The 19,531-nt window shown below is 33.7% G+C and overlaps 2 protein-coding genes across 2 annotated transcripts; both read left to right on the top strand.

The window, feature by feature from the left end:
• Window positions 1–324: 324 nt before the first annotated feature.
• On the top strand, window positions 325–2,684 carry LOC111368114 (uncharacterized membrane protein At1g75140-like). The gene has a single exon (XM_022989331.1). It carries the CDS (start codon window positions 524–526, stop codon window positions 2,495–2,497), a length of 1,974 nt encoding a protein of 657 aa, XP_022845099.1. The 5' UTR covers window positions 325–523; the 3' UTR covers window positions 2,498–2,684.
• Window positions 2,685–18,320: 15,636 nt separating this feature from the next.
• Window positions 18,321–19,531, top strand: LOC111366991 (dof zinc finger protein DOF5.6-like). The gene is made up of 2 exons (XM_022987668.1): window positions 18,321–18,560; window positions 18,620–19,531. The coding sequence occupies exons 1-2, from the start codon at window positions 18,486–18,488 to the stop codon at window positions 19,256–19,258; spliced, it is 714 nt and encodes a 237-aa protein (XP_022843436.1). The 5' UTR covers window positions 18,321–18,485; the 3' UTR covers window positions 19,259–19,531.

Genomic DNA, 19,531 nt, shown 5'->3' with positions numbered 1-19,531 from the left:
TGTTTGGTGAGAATTAAAATTAGATTTTTTAGTGGATTGTAATAAAAGTTTTTGAAATGTGCGGTTGAAAGATGTGTTTCTTATTGATTGTTTGATTTTGATTTAGATTTAAATTAAAATAAGATTTTAATCCAAAACATGCACTGATTGTTTGACTTTGATTTAGATTAAAGTCGTATTTAAATCCAAAACATGCACTTACTGAAATATGTTTAAAAATTAAAATCTTATCCAAACATGGTATTAAGGTCTCCGGTTGGACGCCTTGGACTTAGACTATAATAAAACTAGCTCTTTCGTAATAAAAAAATATTTACCGCCACCGTTCATTTCAGCCCACATTTATTCTTTGTTCTTCACTTTAATCCCTCAAATTCTCCATAAACAACAAAATCCCCCCTATTCTGACTCCAAATTCTTCAGATCCTACCTGCAAAAACCTCGTAGCTCCGAGTAACAGTCATCACATAACAGTCGGCGTAATTCAAGAACTTCACTCTCCATAAAACCAAATACAAATTCAATGTCCATCTCTAGCGAAAAAGGCAAGTCGATAATTATATTAATGTTTTATTTCCTTATTTTTATGTTATTACATCTTCCGCATATTTCTTGCCTTGTTCTTGCATCAGATTTGGACCCATCTTCAAATTTAATTGAAAATGATAATAAAGATCATGCCCCTTTGATTGAAGATGACTATCAAACCAACCCAGATGTTAATTTGGTGAGAAAACAGCAACAACAATTGGAAAAACTTGAAGAGTTAGTAAAAAATTTAACTAAACTTGTTTCTCAATTAGAGGCCAAATTTTCTGAGATCCCGGAAAAATTTGAGAAGTTACCTCTGGTGTCAACTGATGATGAGAAAAGGGAAGTTGAGAAAACTAAAGAAGGGTTGACCGGGATAGAGAAAGTACCGTCAGGAGAGGGGCTGCGGACGGTGTCTGTGACGAAGTATAGTTCATTTTGGTCGGAGAGGTTTCAGTTTGTGTCAGCCGTGAAACTGGGGTCGAGTCCTAGTTGTATTAATGTATTGCCTTTTAGGGATTTTGAGGGTTTGAGCAAGTATGTTGCTGTGGGGGACGACAAGGGTAAGGTATATGTGTTTTTGAGAAATGGAGATGTTTCTGTGGAGTTTGATGCTTTGTCCGACTTGCAGTTGCAATCATCGATGATAACATCTATGGTGTCATACTTGTCGGTTTATAAGAATGAGAGCATAATTGTTTCGGGGTATGAGAGCGGATTAGTTTTTATGCATAGGGTTTGGGAGGTGTCAAACAGTGATGAGTTTAGTTCGCTTCACGTGGAGATGGTTGGAAGATTCGAGATCTCAGGAGGAGGTCGATCGAGGATTAATGTGTTGGAAGTGCACCATGTTGGGAGGAAAAGATACATTTTGGCTATAGATGGTAGTGGGAAAATTACAGTGTTCCGGGAAGATGGTACGGTTTATGGGTCGGCCGTTCCAAGTAGGCAGCCACTTGCATTCTTGAAGCAAAGGCTTTTGTTTCTTACAGAGACAGGGGCTGGGTCTTTGGATTTGAGGACCATGAAACTAAAGGAATCCCAGTGCGAAGGATTGAATAATTCTATTGCTAAGAATTTTGTTTTTGATGCCATAGACCGGTCGAAGGCATATGGGTTCACTCAGGAAGGCGAGTTGATTCACACATTATTGATGGGCGATATAGTGAACTTCAAATGCAGAATTAGATCAAAAAGGAAGATGGACTTGGATGAGCCTCTAGCCTTACATGCAATGAAAGGTTATTTGCTGATTGCTAACCAGGAGAAAATTTTTCTGTACAACCTGTCATCTCAGCATTATGTTTGGGCTGGTGGATTACGACTTTCTTTCTCTGTTGGCCTTGATGAGATCATATCATCTTTTCTAAATCAGAAAGTGGTCGATGTACTTGATGAAAAGAGGATGGCAATACCTTTGCTCACCAGTGACTATGAAAAGTTTGTTATTCTCAGTCTTGGGAATGGATACGTGGCAATCTATCGTTCCAACCTTCCATCGATCAAAAGTGAATTCAATAACATCCTATGGACGAGTCCTGTTTTGTTTTTCATTCTGTTTCTCTTTGGAGCTTGGCAGTTTTTTGCCAATAAGAAGGAGGCACTTACCTCGTGGGGCCCCGATGATCCTTTTAGTTCCACATCTGTCATGAATGGAGCTCCACTGGCTTTGGGCACAGGGGAGAGGTCTTTCATGGATTCTTCAAGAAACGTTGAGATCATGGATCTGAGAGGCAGTAGTCTAAGACCTTCATCGAGAAGGTTCTCTCCACCTAGGTACTCTGGGGGATCGGCCGGTCCCTATAGGCCGAGCTCAGATGCTGATTCTAGACCTTCTTCAATTGATCCCCGATTCAGAACACCCTCCGAGTTGAAATTTAGAGGGTCAAGTATTGAAACTACAATCGTTCCAAAAAGAAGAGAGGGCTTATATGTAAATAGTCAAGGTATAAACGATAGCAATTGACGGTGTTTTTTACCTGTGCAGTTGGTCCTGTAGACCATCTGAGTTTTCTGTAGCTGTGATTTCATAACATTTACTCATAGCGAAAGTAAAAATCTGGAACTTAAGCCGTTATTATCAGATATCTTGAAGTGTTGGTTCCAAAGGAAGGCAATTTTACTTTCTAATTTAAAATAGTTCTTTCGTTTTCCCTCTTTTGCTTCCTTAACATTGTAAATATCTGTAGTTTTCGTGGCAAAAAAGAAAGATCTAAAAAATCCCTAAATAGATAGAATGCTGGAAAATTAACCACTAAAGATGTACACCCGGCCAATAACATAAAAGGGAAAAGACAGATATGGCATCTTAAGGCTACGCAACCTGTCAAAATTTCTGTTCTGTACAGAAGCAGCAAATGGCTGTGCTACTCGCCCGAAATATTTATTGACAGAGATGTGGAGCTCACTTGCAGCATATTTGGTAAGAACTAACTATAATTTGTTTAAGAAAATTTAAAATGTTTTCTTCTATAACTATTTTTTTGTTTATTATGTAACTTGTAGATGCTGCAGTAATTATTATTTGATCTACATTCGGTATTCAGATCTACATGCAATCGTCATTTATTGCTGACTGATTTCCATATTTGCATATTGGAAAAGTATATGAACGTTTTGACAACAACTGTTTACTCTACATAAAAAACATCCTTCTGCGTTGTGTTTATGGTGGCTATACGAGTGTTTGATGTATTTTCATCTTCCATATAAGATGTCATTTGTGTACCAACAAATTCTTGTTACTTCAATCCCAGAAGATTTTTTCAGAGATAGATCATGATATGGTCGATTCATTGAATTTATGGTACTATTATGCTATTGTTAACTGCATGCATGCAATCAGATTCGTCTCTCGTTTTGTTATATAATGTCTCCATTGCAACATTATTCCCTTAATTTAAATGCGCACACACTCTCTTTTCCACTCAGAGACACACATTGTAGCCATAAATATGAATATGAGATAGTAAGGGACCCTTTGGCGAGGCTTTTGAAAAGTTAAAAATTGTTTCTAAGGATTCATTTGACATATCTTTTGCTTTCTACAAAAAGTATTATGAGGAAACTATATTAAATTTTTATTAAAAACTAATTTTTAAAGAGCTTCCTATTTTTGAAGTGCTTTTAAAGAAAGTTACATTGGATCATCTTCCGTTAAAAGCTCTTCTAATTTGTAGAAGTACTTTCAAAAAATTTGCCAAATGAGTACAAAAGCAGCTTTTTGATCTCAAAAATTTACTTTGACTTATCAAAATCTATGCCCCTAACGGGCCATAAGACTAAGAAGCTGCTTTTTTGGGTTTGCTTGGATAATTTTTGGTTAGAAGAACTTTCATAAGAACCTGGTTGAATGTGACTTCCTCGTGAAGTTCTTCAACAAATGTTAGAAGCCTTGCAAAACAGGCCCTAAACATAGTTTTGCCCCAACCTGTATTTAGCCAGTTTGTAGAAAATCTTGGAAAATAATGACTTGGGATTCTAAGATAGCAAAAAGCGAATTTGCTTCGCTTGATGATCTGCTTTTTCGCATAACCTAAAGGGGGAAATGTGTGTGAGAGAAATCGAATTTCCAGTTATTTCTTGAGTAAATGCTTCGTCCAAAATTTACACATCACTATATTGCAAGGCTAGAGAAAGATACTTTCATTTTTGTGCGTGAAATAGTGGATGTGCGCTGGTTTTGTGCAGGTAAAGTAAAAGCCATTTTATCTCTTTAATTTCTAATCTATGTTATCTAATGTCCATTTTTCTCTGTCTTCATGATTATGTTAATGTACTTTCCATTCTCAGAAGTTACAAATTTCCGAGTTTCTTCCTTTCTTTTTTAAGTTAAAGTAAGAGCTAACAATGAAAGAGACCCGTTGGTTAATTTGCATCCTAAGACATACCAATGCATGCTCATGTTTGACCCTTACTACTAAACAAATTTCATTTCTTCTACTGTGATGAAGGTAGAAATCTTATTCTTGGCTAATTGTATGTTGAATGGTAATGTACTTAAACATTGTCACCTGCTTAATCGTCGTAAAATCTTCCTACAGATCTAGCAATGAATTAAAACAATCGTCGAAAGATCAGTGCATATGCGTTTTAAATTTTATGTCTAGTTTTGTTCCGATGCATCATATTGTAACGTGCCTCTAGTGTCGATGGTATTAACCATTTTATGACATGAATCTTGATACACCTTTTATTGACACGTAATAATGGTATATCTTTTTATAGATTTAGGAATAAACTTTTTGTAGTCGACTCCAAATTTATTGAGACAAAGACTTGATTTGTTTTTGTGTTGCACGGATAGCTATTTGTGCAGAAGAGGGTGTACTTCAATCGTCACTTAGTGTATTTTTGGTATTACATATGCATCATAATTGTATTTCTAGTTTTGTTCGATCCATCGTATTGAACGTGTCTTTATTATCAATGGTAGTGATTATTTTATGACATGAGCAATAAACTGAATAGTGATCACAATGGTTAAAAAAGATGATGCAATCTTGACTCCAAATATATTGAAAAAGGAGACTTGATTTGTTGTTCTTCACACAAATACCATTTTTTGCTGACGATATCGCACATCAATCGTAGCATGGGAGTATTTTTTGTATTACATATGCATTGTTAATTTTATGTTTAGTTTTGTTCAGTCCATTGAACTTTAATGTATTATAATAATATATTTAAAATTTTAATGAATTCCCTTAATTACGTCAGTCTTAATTAATATTAATTTCTAACAATTATGGTTTAATCTCTGTTAATCAATAAGTCTAATCAAAATTTTCAGAATTTTAAAAACCTTCCGGCATATTTCAGGTTTTAGACCTCGGTTGAGCTTCAGAATTTAAATTCATTTTTCTCCCAAATCACTTTCAACAAGAGGTTTGTCGAAGTCCCCCAAGAGGTCACCGAATTTTAAAACGTCCCTAAATGATCACTGAACTGTGCCAAAGTCCTCCAGAGAGATCACTCAACGTTGCAAATTGGGACTCCATACATAACTAGTTTAGTGACCTCGCAAGGACATTTTGCAAAGTTCAATGATCATTCAGGGACGTTTTGAAATTCGGTGACCTCTTGGGGGACTTCGAAAAAGTTCAGTGACCATTCAGGAACATATTGAAGTTCGTTGACCTCTTAGGGGATTTTCTACAAAGTTCAGTGACCATTGGGGGATTTCCTCCGTTTTAGCCCTTGATATTAATGAAATTTTCGCTTAATTATTTCAAATTGATTTGCACTACAAATTGAAAGGTAGTCAGTAAAGGATATAATTGATAACTATAGAAGTTTTGTTTTTAGAAATAAAAAAACTTGTGCGAAAATGAAAGTTAGGCACACCGTTGACAAAAATTGCAGCAGTTCGACAAAAAAGGATGAATGTTTGTTAGCATGTTTTCGATTCAGATTTGTGGTGGGCGAGAATTTAACGAGATTGACTTTTATTCATGTATTATACGTAAAATAGTTAATTATTGTCTGTAGAACACACAATAGGGATGTTATTGCAACCATAAAGGACAAAGAAGACGAAAAAGAAAGGCACAATAAAGAAAGCACGAAACAGGTGCCGTATCTCACCAAAAGAGAGGAATAGGAAGCAGGCAAGCAGCTTATATAAGATGTTATTACGGCGAAAAAAAATTGGCCAAGCCCAATAAGTGGTTAAGTGCATTACTAAGTGGATCGTTCACCATACTCTATCCAAAGAGCCAAGAAATGGGCCATGAGCAACACTAATAATATTAGGTTGCTTCAAATGGTCCAAATGATTTTAGGGTCGAGTCGTTTTATTTTGAGGAGTTGACTTTTAGTTCAGTCAATTGGTCAATGCCGATTGAGAAAATTATATTGAGTTACATTATCGTCCGAAAAGTCATTTGACAACAATTTGTCCAACAAATCAGAGCCGGCCTAGGACCAAGCCACTTAGGCAAAGGCCTAGGGCCTCAATCTTGCGGCTTGGGCCTAGGGTCTCCAAATTTTGATGGCTCCCAAAAATGAAAGTAAAAGGGTAGAAATTACATGTAATACCTTTAATAATATAGTAATTCTTATAACACATCATATCATTTTTTAGAGTAAAAAGTAAAACACAAAAACTACATATAAACATTAAATTGTTCATATTGGCAGCACATATTACTCTGACAATGGAACCATAGTAAATTTCACAATACCCCGACTAAAATCTCCAAATTTATGTCTGTGTAATTTATTCAGCATGAGCTTTTGATTCCTATCCAATTGCTGCAGTCATTTCCTTCTCCTTATACATCAACTTGGACCTTTCGACTAATTATTGCATTTTCTCCATGCATATTCCAAAACCATCTGGCTTATGATTTTAGGAGTTGTTGATTCTCAACCTCTTGTTCTTCTCCTTGAGTGAATGCTATGAAGTATCATTGTCGTATACCATAAATAGTTTGCCTGCATTATTAGAAAATGATGGAACAGAAGCCAAATTTTGCACGTCAGAATTAAAATCCACTAATGACAGTTCACAAAGATTCCCTTGTGCAATGAAATCTAAGTGGTTTCCCACCATCGCTTGAAGTAAATTACAAGTCAATCCATCGCCTTCGAGAGCATCATCATTCGACAAAACATTAATATTAAATCCATCATCTGCCCCCTTCTTTCCTTTTCCTTCTCATCATCAATGTGACTAAACCTCTTACCCTCTACGACACCACAACTTTTCATGTGATGATCTCCTACATTGTTCTTCCCATCCAAAAGCCATTGCCCTTGCTACTTCACCTCCCGTCCTTGGATTTCCCAGCATCCATCATCTCTATATTCTTCACTACTTCCTTCTTCCCCACGTTTGTCCTAGCGCTAGCTCTAAAATTGTGGCTTGGGCCTAGGGCCTCATAATAATTAGTAGCTTAGGGCCTCCGGATAGTTACAATTTCAAAGTACCTAAAAGAAAACATTATCATCCATTAGTTACAATTCCAAAAGGAGAACTGATAAAATTGAAAATTATTTGCTTTCACTGATGGTTAGAAAATCTTTACAACTTCTAAAGTTCACCAATGACAATACTTTAGTGCCCATGTCTGAGGGTTTATATTGTATACGGACTTTTTCAAGTCTTACAATCTCTTGTGATTCTATATCACTAATGAAATGTAGTCTAACATCATTATGCTAGGTGCATTCGTGAAAGATATGATTTTTGCATAGATGTATGGAAGATCAACTATTTGAACATATTACCAGATAGTCATTTAAAACACAAAGTTCATGAAGCAAACGTCTAAGCTACAAAACCTCTTTAATTGCTTCAGTAGAAATATATTCTGATTCTATCATGGATAGTGCAATCATATGTTGTAAATGTGACTTTCAACTAACGCAAGAGTTAAACAAAGTAAACACACAGGAAGCAGTAGATTTTCTATTATCTCTACCCCATGCATAGTCTGCATTTGCAAAACTCTTCAATTTCACACATTCTTTATTTGCACCAAATTTTAGACCTACATCGCTAGTCCCTTTTAAATACCTTGACATCCACTTTAAGGCTTCTCAATGCTCGGGGCCCGAATTAGCCATGTACTTACTAAGAATACTAACAACAAAAGCTAAATGTGGTCTAATGCAAATTATCAAATACATAATAGATCAAATCACATTAGAGTGTGAAATCATCAAAAGCTAAATCTGGTCTAATGCAAATCATCAAATACCTAATAGATCAAATCACATTACAGTGTGAAATCCTACTCATGTATTCTATTTCTCTTTCGTTACAAGGAGCCCAATCTTAAGATAATACAAAATGATTAGCTAAAGATAATGTAACAAGTTTGCAATCATGTATACCAAATCTTTTTAACAACTTTGAAACATAAGATAATTGATGAAAAAACAAAGCAAAATTTGACCTATTTATTTTAATTTCCATATCTAGGATTCTATTAGCTTTACCTAGATCTTTCATATCAAATTCACTATTCAACTTTATTTTCATCTTGCTTATCCACTTAGGTGATGATTCAACTAAGAGCATATCATCCACATATAGCAATAAAAATACATAGTCATTATTAGCGTCATCATATTGGAAACACACATAATGATCAAAATTATTCCTTTAAAACCTTATAGTAAGTGCAAAAGAATCAAATCTTTTATACTACTGTCTAGGTGATTACTTTAAGCCATGTAAAGACTTTTTAAGAAGCACAAAAGATCAGGTTTTAGTTTATTTTAAAAAAATTTTGGTTGATTCATAAAGATTTGCAAATCAAATTTATCATGTAAAAAAGCAATTTTTACATCAAGTTTATAAGTTTCCAGTCAAAATGTGCAACAAATGCAAACATGACCCTAATAGTGGTGTACTTAATAACTGGTGAAAAAATCTCATTATAATCAACACTTTCCTTCTGTGTATACCCCTTGACCACCAACATAGTTTTAAATCTTAAGGGTTCAGATGCACTAGTACCTTTCTTAACTTTAAAAACCCATTTACAGTCAAGTGTAGATTTATTCTTAAGTCTAGGTACTTAGTTCCCAAGCTTGATTCTTTTCTAAAGAACCCATCACCTCTTTCATTGCCTTAAACCACTTTTCATATTGTTGACTCTTCATCGCTTCCTCAAAGGTTTTTGGCCCTTTTTCAACTAGTTCCTCATAGTTAGTATTAGCAAAAGCTAACTCAGACTTATATCCAAATCTTCTAGTTGCCCTCGACTGTTTTCTGTCTTTATCCCTAGATAAGTTATAATTTGCTAAGGAATTATCTTCCTTAAGATGATCTCTCACTATTTCTTCTCTTTTCTCCACCTCAGGTTGCTGTACCCGAGTCTCCACCTCATTAGAAGTAGCAACAACAGATGTGCTAAGTTTTCCTAACTCTACCTTCAACTGATATCTCTCTTTACGTTCTTCTTCACTAGCAGGTTTAGATTATGCTTCAAGGCACATCATTTCACCCTCATTGAATGTAATATCTCTACTCACAATGATTTTAACCTCTTTTTGGCTTTTATCCCATTATCTGTAATCCTTAACACTCTGAGGGTAACTTAGAAAAACAAGTTTCTAGCTCTAAGTTCAACATTTCCCTCACTTTGATGAGAAAATACAACACAACCATAAGCACATAATTACCACTCAGTTTACCATACTATTTTTCATTAGGAGTATTGTTATTAAATGTAGCAGATGGAGTCAAATTAATCAAATAACAAGCAGTCATAACAATTTCACCCCAAAATGAGTTTGGAACTTCAGAAACTAATATCATCAATGCACTTTATCAAGTATGATTCTATTGATCCTTTTTGCTACCACCATTTTGTTGGGGAGTGTAAGGAACAATTTTATGTCTTATTATTCCATTTTCTTTGTACATACCATCAAATTTAATGTTACAAAACTTTGAGCCATTATTAGTTCTCAAAAACGTAATCCTCGTGCCAGCTTGGTTCTCAACTTGTCTTTTCTAATTATTAAAACTGTGAAAAGTGTCAAACTTATCTTTTAAAAGACAATTCCACACTTTTCTCATGTAATCATCAATAGTAGATAAGAAATACTTATTTTCACATAAGGTAGGATTATTAGCAGGACTCTAGAAGTTTGAATGCACATACTCAAGTAGACATTTAGTTTTATGAATACTTGTGGAGAAAGATGTTCTATGATCTTACAAAGCACACAATGATTATAGAAAGATAAATCAAGCTCACAATCATTACTAAAAGAACCTTTTTTATTAAGACTTTAAGCTCCTTAATGCCCACATACGCTAGTCTATTATGCCGTTTATGTGTATGATCAGCCTCGATGGAAGAAATAGATGAATCTAAACCTCTATTACTTCTTTAGTAGTGATATAAATATCATTTCTTTTAATTCCTTTGATGGAAACAAGTGCACCTTAACTAATTTTAAAACTCCATTTCCAATTTTACCTATGAATTTAGATTTCTCAAGTTTTCCTACTGAAATTAAATTCCTAAACAGTTTGAGAATACATCTAACATCTTTTGAAGTATACACAAAATTAAATTTTAAAGTAATATTACCAATCACAACAATAATATAAGTAGAATTATGACATAGTAAAACATGCCCATCATCTGATTCATTCTAGTTTTCAAACTAGTTTTTTGTGATATCACATGAAAAGATGCACCAGAATCAAGTATCCACTTATACAAATGAGAATTGACAGTTAGATTCAATCCAGCAGGATAAAACAGAACTTGTAATCATATAAACTTCACCATTACAACATTAGAAGTAGAAGACAACACACTTACTTTATCTCCCTCTTTACCATTTAGCTTACCATTCTCTTTATAGTAATCTTTTATAAAATGTCCTGTATTCCCACAGCCATATTATTTCTTAACCTTGGTCTTAGATTTTGATCTCGATCTACCATTGCCCTTCTTTTTAACTTCATTACTACTTGACTCGTCACCACTTTAGAAGATTGTTTTGTTTAAATTGAGTTCTACGCTCTCATCATGTGAATCTCACAACTTTTCTTATCATATTTTTCAACTTTAATAATTATCTCCTTACTTCTAAGTGAGTCAATGACAATTTCATCTATCAATATTTTCCTACCATATTTAATCGCATTCTTGACTTTCTTACAAGTGTCAGGTATAGAAGAATTAAGCAAGGTTATAACCTTTTAGGTTTCAAACACCGTTTATTCACAATTAATAATATCTTAAACAAGTTTATTAAACACGTCTATATTGTCATCAAAATCATTTGAAAGATCCATTTTAAAACTGAAAAAATGTTTAAGTAAAGCTTGTTAGGAGTATATTTGAATGAATACAAATCTTTCAATTTTTTCCAAAATTCTTTAGTGGTTATCAGTTTTTGTAAAATGATTGAAGTGTAAGCAAATTCATCGACTTCTTTTTGTTTTTTTTTGAAAAATCAGTAGAAAATTGTCATCAATGGCATTTAAAACTTTCTGTTGAGCCAAAATATCTCTCATTTTTTGCTGCAAGATTGAAAAATCAACATTTTCGTTAAAAATTTCTAAATCAAAATTGTGAGTTGTGTTATTTTTTATTTTTATTTTTATTTTTTTTTAAGAATCAATTAAAAAATGCATAGAATCACAATTAAGCCACACAAAGCTGACCTAGGGTTGCAAATAATACACATCGTTCTAGATTCCCAGGATTTCGTAAGTTCTCGATCTTAGATCAATAGAATGTTCAAACTGGTAAGGTCTAAGTATTCTAATGAAATTAACGATGCAACAAGAGATATGTTAATCAAATAGTTTTACACACCATATATCACAGAGATAATAAGTTGATTTTATCAAATAAATAATTCAATAACATAACAATTAAAGGCAAGTAGTTCCTAATTTCTAGCACAGACAATGATTACCCCACACGGTAACCTTAATCCTATTGTCACCCCATATGATAATGCGCTAGTGTTGGAAATAAAATGAGATATACCAATTTACCAGAGTAGACCACATTTAAAGGTTCGTAAAATCGAGAGATGTGAATCTATCGCTTTAGGGTCACTACTAGTCGCCTTAAAGTTTCAGTGGATGTACCAACATGATTGACCAAAGATCGCAAGTCAAGTGTCCATGGACAAAATCGTCTAAGTTTTATTGTATAACCTGAAACACGAAATTAACGATATCAGTATGTTCAGAATAATAAAACAAACAACATGTTTGAAAACTGCTTCTCTAGAATTGCTGCCCACGCGACGCCATCGGCAGCAACTACCTCAACGAGCCACCTAGAAAGGAGTGCCTCTACCTGCTGAGCATTTATAAGAATCCGTTTCTTCGGCCGGTGATTGGTTTGGCTGAAATCGACAATTTCAGGTTCGTTTCATTCAAAAAATAGCGCGACTTGGATGCCTTCAATTATTTTTGGCTGAAAAAGGCCCATACGAGGCTCTAATACTAGATGTTATGCCTAAGGGAGATCATCAAAGCTTTTCAAGACTCAGTATATACTCCAATCAATCAACACCTCAAACAAGCCGAGCCAAAATTGAACCAAAATAGGCCTGAACTCCGGTTGCTTTACACAATAGGGATGTTATTGTAGTCATAAAGGTTAAAGAAAATGGAGAAGAAAGGCACAAAAACGAAAGCATGAAGCAGGTGCCATTTTTTACCGAAAAAGAGGACTAGCAATAACACCCATAGGACATGGCCAAGGAGAGGCAGTGATTGTCCTACCTAATTTGTATATACTATGATAATATTTTTTTCCGTTAATATTACGGCCCTTCCATTTTGGCTTTAGCTCGTGGATCACGTACGTGTATTTGTTGTGAATTGAACTTATGGCCCGTTTGATTAGATGAATGCAATTGGTTTTCCATCTTCACCCCCACGTGATCAAGTATTCCACCATTTTGAAGAATTGCAATTCCGATGTATATGTTAGGTGGGAAAATGGGTTTTTCAGCATTTTTTTTTTTTGGGATGGAAACAAATACTATCCATTTAATTGACAATTTTCATGAAAAACAAAGTCAAACGAACACCAAAAGATTCAAAATTTTAACATTTTTAATATGAAATTTTTTATCAATCAACCACATTTAATTGACAATTCCTAATAAAACAAGTTTTAAGCAATTCAATTCTCTAAAATTCATTTTCTTTCCACTCCACCCAAATTCCATTCTTATAATCAAATGGACTTTTGACCATATATGCCTTGATTGTGACTTTCATACGCACTCTGATATTTGCAACACTAATTTGCCTTAGAACATTACCATTCATGAATTCCCCATGCATTGAAGTGGATTGCGAAGTTCGTCTCCGACAATATGACTGAAATGGAAATGAGAATGGGAATGTATTTCTTGATTATTTTTCTCCAAAATAATTTTCAACTACGTATTTAATGAAATCCACAATTTTTTCCACTTTTTAATAAAACATTTATTGAAATAATCATTTTTTCAATTGATAAAATCTTACCAAACAAATTTGTCACTTATATATTTAATTTTTTTCTAAACAAACTTTTCTTTAAAACTGATTCACAGAAACAACGTGTTGTTATTTTTCACTAAAATTAATATTTAAAGATTAGCCACATACAAAAGTAACATATGGTGTTACTTGTCATTAGAAATCTACATTTCACACATTTGTTAAGAGAACTAGCTATAAGGTACGTCATTAAACCCGAAAGAATAGTCGGGGAATAATCTCATTTTTTTGGTAGTACGAAGGGGGATTTGAACAAGTAGTTCGGGATGATTTGTTGCTTATTACCCACGATTTTTCTTCTCTGCAAAATGTATCATTGAGGTTAGCTCAAACGAGCTTATCTTTTAATGACTTCTTGTGATGAGCTCAAACGAGTCACTTTGTCGCTATAGTGTTTAGAAAAAAATGATTACATCAATGTCGTTGAAAATCGAACTTCATGAATAATAAAAATAAGCATGTTGATAATGTATTGAGAAGAGAACAAAACATCAAATAGATACAAAAGAGAAGTTGATTCAGAGTAGACAAGCTGATGGACACACGGTCGGCTTGTACCATGTGCATCATGACGTGGACCCATAAATAATTGGAAAATAATTAAAATTCAAAGAAATAAAACTGTAACAAATGAAAGTCAAGATATTGTCCACCGCCCCTCTTAGATACGTCAATGACTTAGTTTTCAGAAATGGAAAATATGGTGGCGCCGCCCGCAGTCACCGCTGAGGTACAACGCATGCGAATCCACGGCTTGTACCTAATCTTAGACCCACCCGTTCTGTATTGTACCGGACAGAGATACGCAAGATTTTGTTTTGTCCGAAACATGAATTGACGAATATCGACATAATGTTGATGGATAAATTTGTTTAGATATGTCGAATTAGACGTGTTATTAGTGTTAGATTAAAAGAAGTTTTGTAGGGAATCTCGAGCACTGATCTAAGTTATGTTTTGTAATGAAATGATTTAGGATCGATTTGACATAGTTTTTGCTTTCGCTTCTTTTTCTTCTTGTACAAGAGTTTATTGAAGAAATTACCTTAATATGTGTTTGGAAACTAATGTATAAAAAAAAGTTTCTCGAAGAATTTTTAGAGGAAACTACGGCCCCCTAAATTTTGATAAGTCAAAATAAGTTTTTGAGATCATAAGTTGCTTTTGAGCTCGTTTGATTAATTTTATGAATGTGTTTCTTTTAGTTAGAAGAATTTTTAGATGAAATTGGTCAAATGTGACTTTCACTAAAACTCTCTTCGAAATTAATTTTCCAACAAAAATTAAGGTAATGTACTCGTAACTCATTCTATAGGAAGCCAAAAAAAAAAAAAAAGAGTAGTCATGGTTAACACATTATACATTGAGTCAGCTTCCTCTAAATATTCATTTAATTAGATAAATCACTTTTATAAAATTAAGCAAAGCAATTTCTGAGTTTCAAAAACTCATGTTGACTTCTCAAAATCAATGCCAAACACACCTTTAATATGTTTTCGATAATTCCCTTATATTAACCAATTTGTTAAATTTTTAATTAACAAACTCTAAAACAAATCCACACTCTTAGTATTAGCCATCAAATCAACTAGAACAAGTTCTCAATTAGCTGGTTTCAAAATAAATTTAAGATCCGTTTGGTAAGATTTTTGAAAAGTAAATAGCTATTTTAAGACAAAAAAAAAAATTGCTCTTGAATATATTGAATATTTTTCTGAAAGTGTTTCGTCATGCTTTTTTTTTTTTTTATTGATAAATCTGACTTAAAATTACTTTCTCATTAAGTCCTTGTTTGAGTCCATTTTTTCAAAAATTCATTTTGAACCATACATTCTTTAATAATTAATTTTTTTTACTACACATTCTTCAAAAATCACTATTTTAAAATAATTTTTTCCTTCAAAATGGAGCTTAAACAAGGCTAAATTTTTCTATAAGAAACAGAAGCGAAAACAAATGCAAAAGGCCGAGACACTTAAATAACTCAATCATTTAATAACAAAACATAATTCTTTGTAAGTACGATCAAACAACCTCGTCTCCTCGCATTATACTCGTGGGAATGTGAGCCTCACATCCCACTTTCATTACGCAGACATTAACATCAAGAAAAAGCAGAGAGTCCATTAATCATATCCTAATTCTATGTTCATACTAATTACTTAATTAATTTATCAATAATTAATCAATATGTAGGCTAGGAAATCCAACTTATGGAATCTCTTTATGATTGCATCATAGTGGAATCGGATGAACAGAAATTATTCTATGGACAGTTGGGGGCCCACCTTTGGAAGAAGATCAATCAGTAGAGAATAAATTTGACTGCACATGTCCCCAGGTGGGATCCTATGAACTTTATTATGAGGTGGACCACACCAGAAAATTCCACAAAATTTTTCTTCCATAATCTAAGGGATGTGTCTCACAAAATCTAGTGCATGTTAGAAGAGCAAAAATTAAGTGGGGAGTATTCAAATACCCTAATCCTCTTTTAGTCCATAGATCGAACTAGCTAGTTCAGTCCAATTTTGATTTAGGTCCCGTTTGATTTCATAGATTTAAAAATGAAAATAAAAAATATAGTCATTACGGAAACTATACAAGGAATAAAAAGTCAAATATGATGGTTTGATGTAATGTATAATGATCATATTTTTCATTTTTATGGACAAAAAATGAGAATCAAACGGGGACTTAGTTTGATTGTTTTCAAGAAAAATGATTCATATATTATCGACTCCAAATTTAGTTGAAGCTAGCTCGTAGCTACTAATTGGTGATAGTGCATGTTTATTTCTTAGATTATACCAAGTCAAGAATGAATATCTGATTCATCAGTTTGGAACCGTGTCACATCACCGATGTAATTAATTGATACATTATTTTTTAAAATACTATTTCTTTATTTTTCGATCATATGAAAGTTATAAAAGAAAGATCATTTTATTTGTTCAACAGTTTGTGAGTATATAATGGACTATTCAATACTATTCGAACCCACAAATAGTTCTAACCATTTATTATAGAAAAAGAACGAATAAATCGAGCTTTCTCTAACCATGCTTGATTGTACTTCTCACTTTTTGTTTAAATACATTTTTTTTTTTAGATACAGAACACAATACTGAGAAACTGTGTCTCGAAATTTGAACACAACGTAAACGTTTCTCGACCTTTTGGTAAGATTCTCAATGTGGTCCTCATTTACACCCTCCAACATTTGAAATTGAAATATTTTTAGCATATGAACTTTGGGTTTCATAATCTTCTTGGTGGGAGTGCAATTGTTCTCTCTTTTTGTTGCCTGTAATGTTAGGACAACCTTGCACGACAAGAAAGGTACCATAATTTTTATTTCATTTTAAAGTTTTACAAAATTCGCTTTTCAGTGTCATGTTATTTCAATCAAGAAAAAAGAGGACCCCCCAAAACAAAGCTTCATCCTCAAGATTTTTAGGGTTCCATGTTCTTCAAATTTGAAGTTGTTAGAGCCCAAAATTAGAAGAATTATTTGGATTTTGTAATTTTTAAGGAGTTTAAATTGGTAGTTGCCGAATCAAAGTGAGTGGTGTAATGTGACGTGCTTAGCACATTTTATTTTGAATTATCAAGACTTCGATTCTGATCTCAATTCTTGTTGAGAAGTTGTGAAACTAATCATGAACCTAGTTGATTCAAATTTACTAATAATAAGACTTGATTTTTATTTTATTTTATTTTTGTTTAAATTGAGCTTTTATCTAGATTAGGATAAAATACTTAATTACTTATGGATAATTTAATTAATTTCTAAACCAAATAACCTCTTTATTTGTTTGGGGAACTATAAATAGCCATATCATAGGTTGTCGTATAATCATAAGAACAAAAAGATCATAATAAATTCAATTGATCAAAATGTGAGGCAAATGAGTGCCTCATCATTGAGTTAAAAACTGAAATTGTTGTTTTGTATTTATTCGTTGAAATAATTCTCAATCAAGCTACTTCAAACAACATTAAACGTGAAAATTATTGAACTATATACAATTTGGTATATCAAATATCAATTGATTTGACTCAACTAATTTATCAATTGCTTATGGCTCGAACTATTCGGTATCTAATCCCATTCATTTTCCTAGATTTCATCTCTCATTGTTAGTGTCGGTCCACTAGAGAGCTTTTGTCCTTAAATTTTTTTAGGATTCTATGCAGTTCACCACTTCTCCGAAAATTTACGAAAATATGTTAATTGCTAGAAGTTTACAATCAACACTAGTTTCTCTGTGCTATAAGATACGAATTGAATTGTCTAGTTGAATTGTACAAATTGATAAGCAATTTGAAATTACTATTTTTAACTATCCTTAATGGCCAAGGTGATACACGTTTAAGTGGAATAGAGGGAGAAAGGAAAAAATGAAGGGCACGTGGTTAGCGTAGGACGGGACACGTGACCTTGAGAAGGGAATTTATCCTTTGCTTGTGCGAAGCGTACTAGTGGAGCCCATGTTTCTGTCCAATACTATAAAAAGCGGGTCCACACTCGGAATGCGCTTTTATCTTGGACCCAAAAAGTACAGAAGCCGTGATTTCTGACGTAGAGAGAAAATCTGTGAATTTTCGATTCCTTGATCTTCAATCAGAGCCGTTTGATTATGATACAAGTGTCGGATCCTGTATCTCAGGGCCCACGTAAGATATCACCGACGGTGGGAGCAGCTGCACCCGGGAGACCCCACCAGTCATTGCCTTTTTCTTCCTTCTTATTCACAATCCATCCTCCCAACATTGCCATTGCCAACGCCGGACTTCACTCACTAATTTCCTTCTTCTTCCTTTCTACTCAAAGAATTTCTCTTAAAATCTGCTTATAAGTAATTATTATTGCTTTTAAGCAGCGATAAGTTCTGGGTTCTGGATAGTTCTGTGAGCCCACAAATTAATTCAAGGGAAGAAAAGTTGGTTATAAATGATGGCTCTTACTTCTCTGCAAGTTTGCATGGACTCATCTGATTGGTTACAGGTAAGGCTTCCGCTCGATTTTTAAAGATTTCAAGAACCTTTTTATCATTTCTTTCATCAAAATGAAATTTCATTATTTCATGCCTAAGAAACATCCCTGTAGGAGGTGGATGTAGAAAAAACAAGAAAGTTTCATCCAAGAAATCATCAAATGATGTTCATAATATTCATCAATCTTCATCTTCTTCTGTGCTTAACCAACAAAACCCTGCTGGGATTTTGTCTTCTGATGATCATGATCATGATCATAATCCTACTGAACTTCAACTTTCATTCCCTGATTATATGCAGTTTTCACACTTCAACAACAACACTTTCTTGACAAACCCTAGTTTCAATACTCTTGAAAATCCAATTCATGATTTCATGGAGAACAAGTATGATTTCTTGGGAAATGGCGACTTTGGTAATATGATGGGGAATTCTCAAAATTTTCAAGGGATTTGCTCACCGTTTTTGGGTATGAATCTTGATGGGAACATGAGTGGAACAATCTTGGACAATTCTCAGAGGTTAATGTTGCCATATGATCATAATTTGGATCATACTAATCAGGTCGATGAGAAGCCAAATTCGAAGATATTGTCACTTGAATGGCATGATCAACAAGCTTGTTCTGATGCTGGGAAGGAGAATTTTGGTTATCTGGGTGGACTCGGAACATGGACTGGCTTGATGAATGGCTATGGATCTTCTGCAACAAATCATCCGTTAGTCTAGATGCGGCACGTCTGGAACACACTGGACAGTACATCGAACAAAATTTTGATACTTTCTTAATGTTGTCCAGTCGTAAAATTGATCTGTTGTATCCATCATGAGAGATCATTTGCCTCAAATGGTAGGTTAGATTTATCCTACTGAAGGATTGTTTTCTGTTTTCCTTTTTCTGTTGTATGTTTTTTTTTTTTTTTTTTAATTGACTTAACCAGTTTAGTGTGAATGAGTATTGTGGAAGTCTGATTATATATATATGAATGTTTAATCAGTAAA

Source organism: Olea europaea, chromosome 18 (assembly GCF_002742605.1).
Source record: "Olea europaea var. sylvestris chromosome 18, O_europaea_v1, whole genome shotgun sequence".
Lineage (NCBI taxonomy): Eukaryota > Viridiplantae > Streptophyta > Magnoliopsida > Lamiales > Oleaceae > Olea > Olea europaea.
This window is presented reverse-complemented; position numbering and strand designations above follow the sequence as displayed.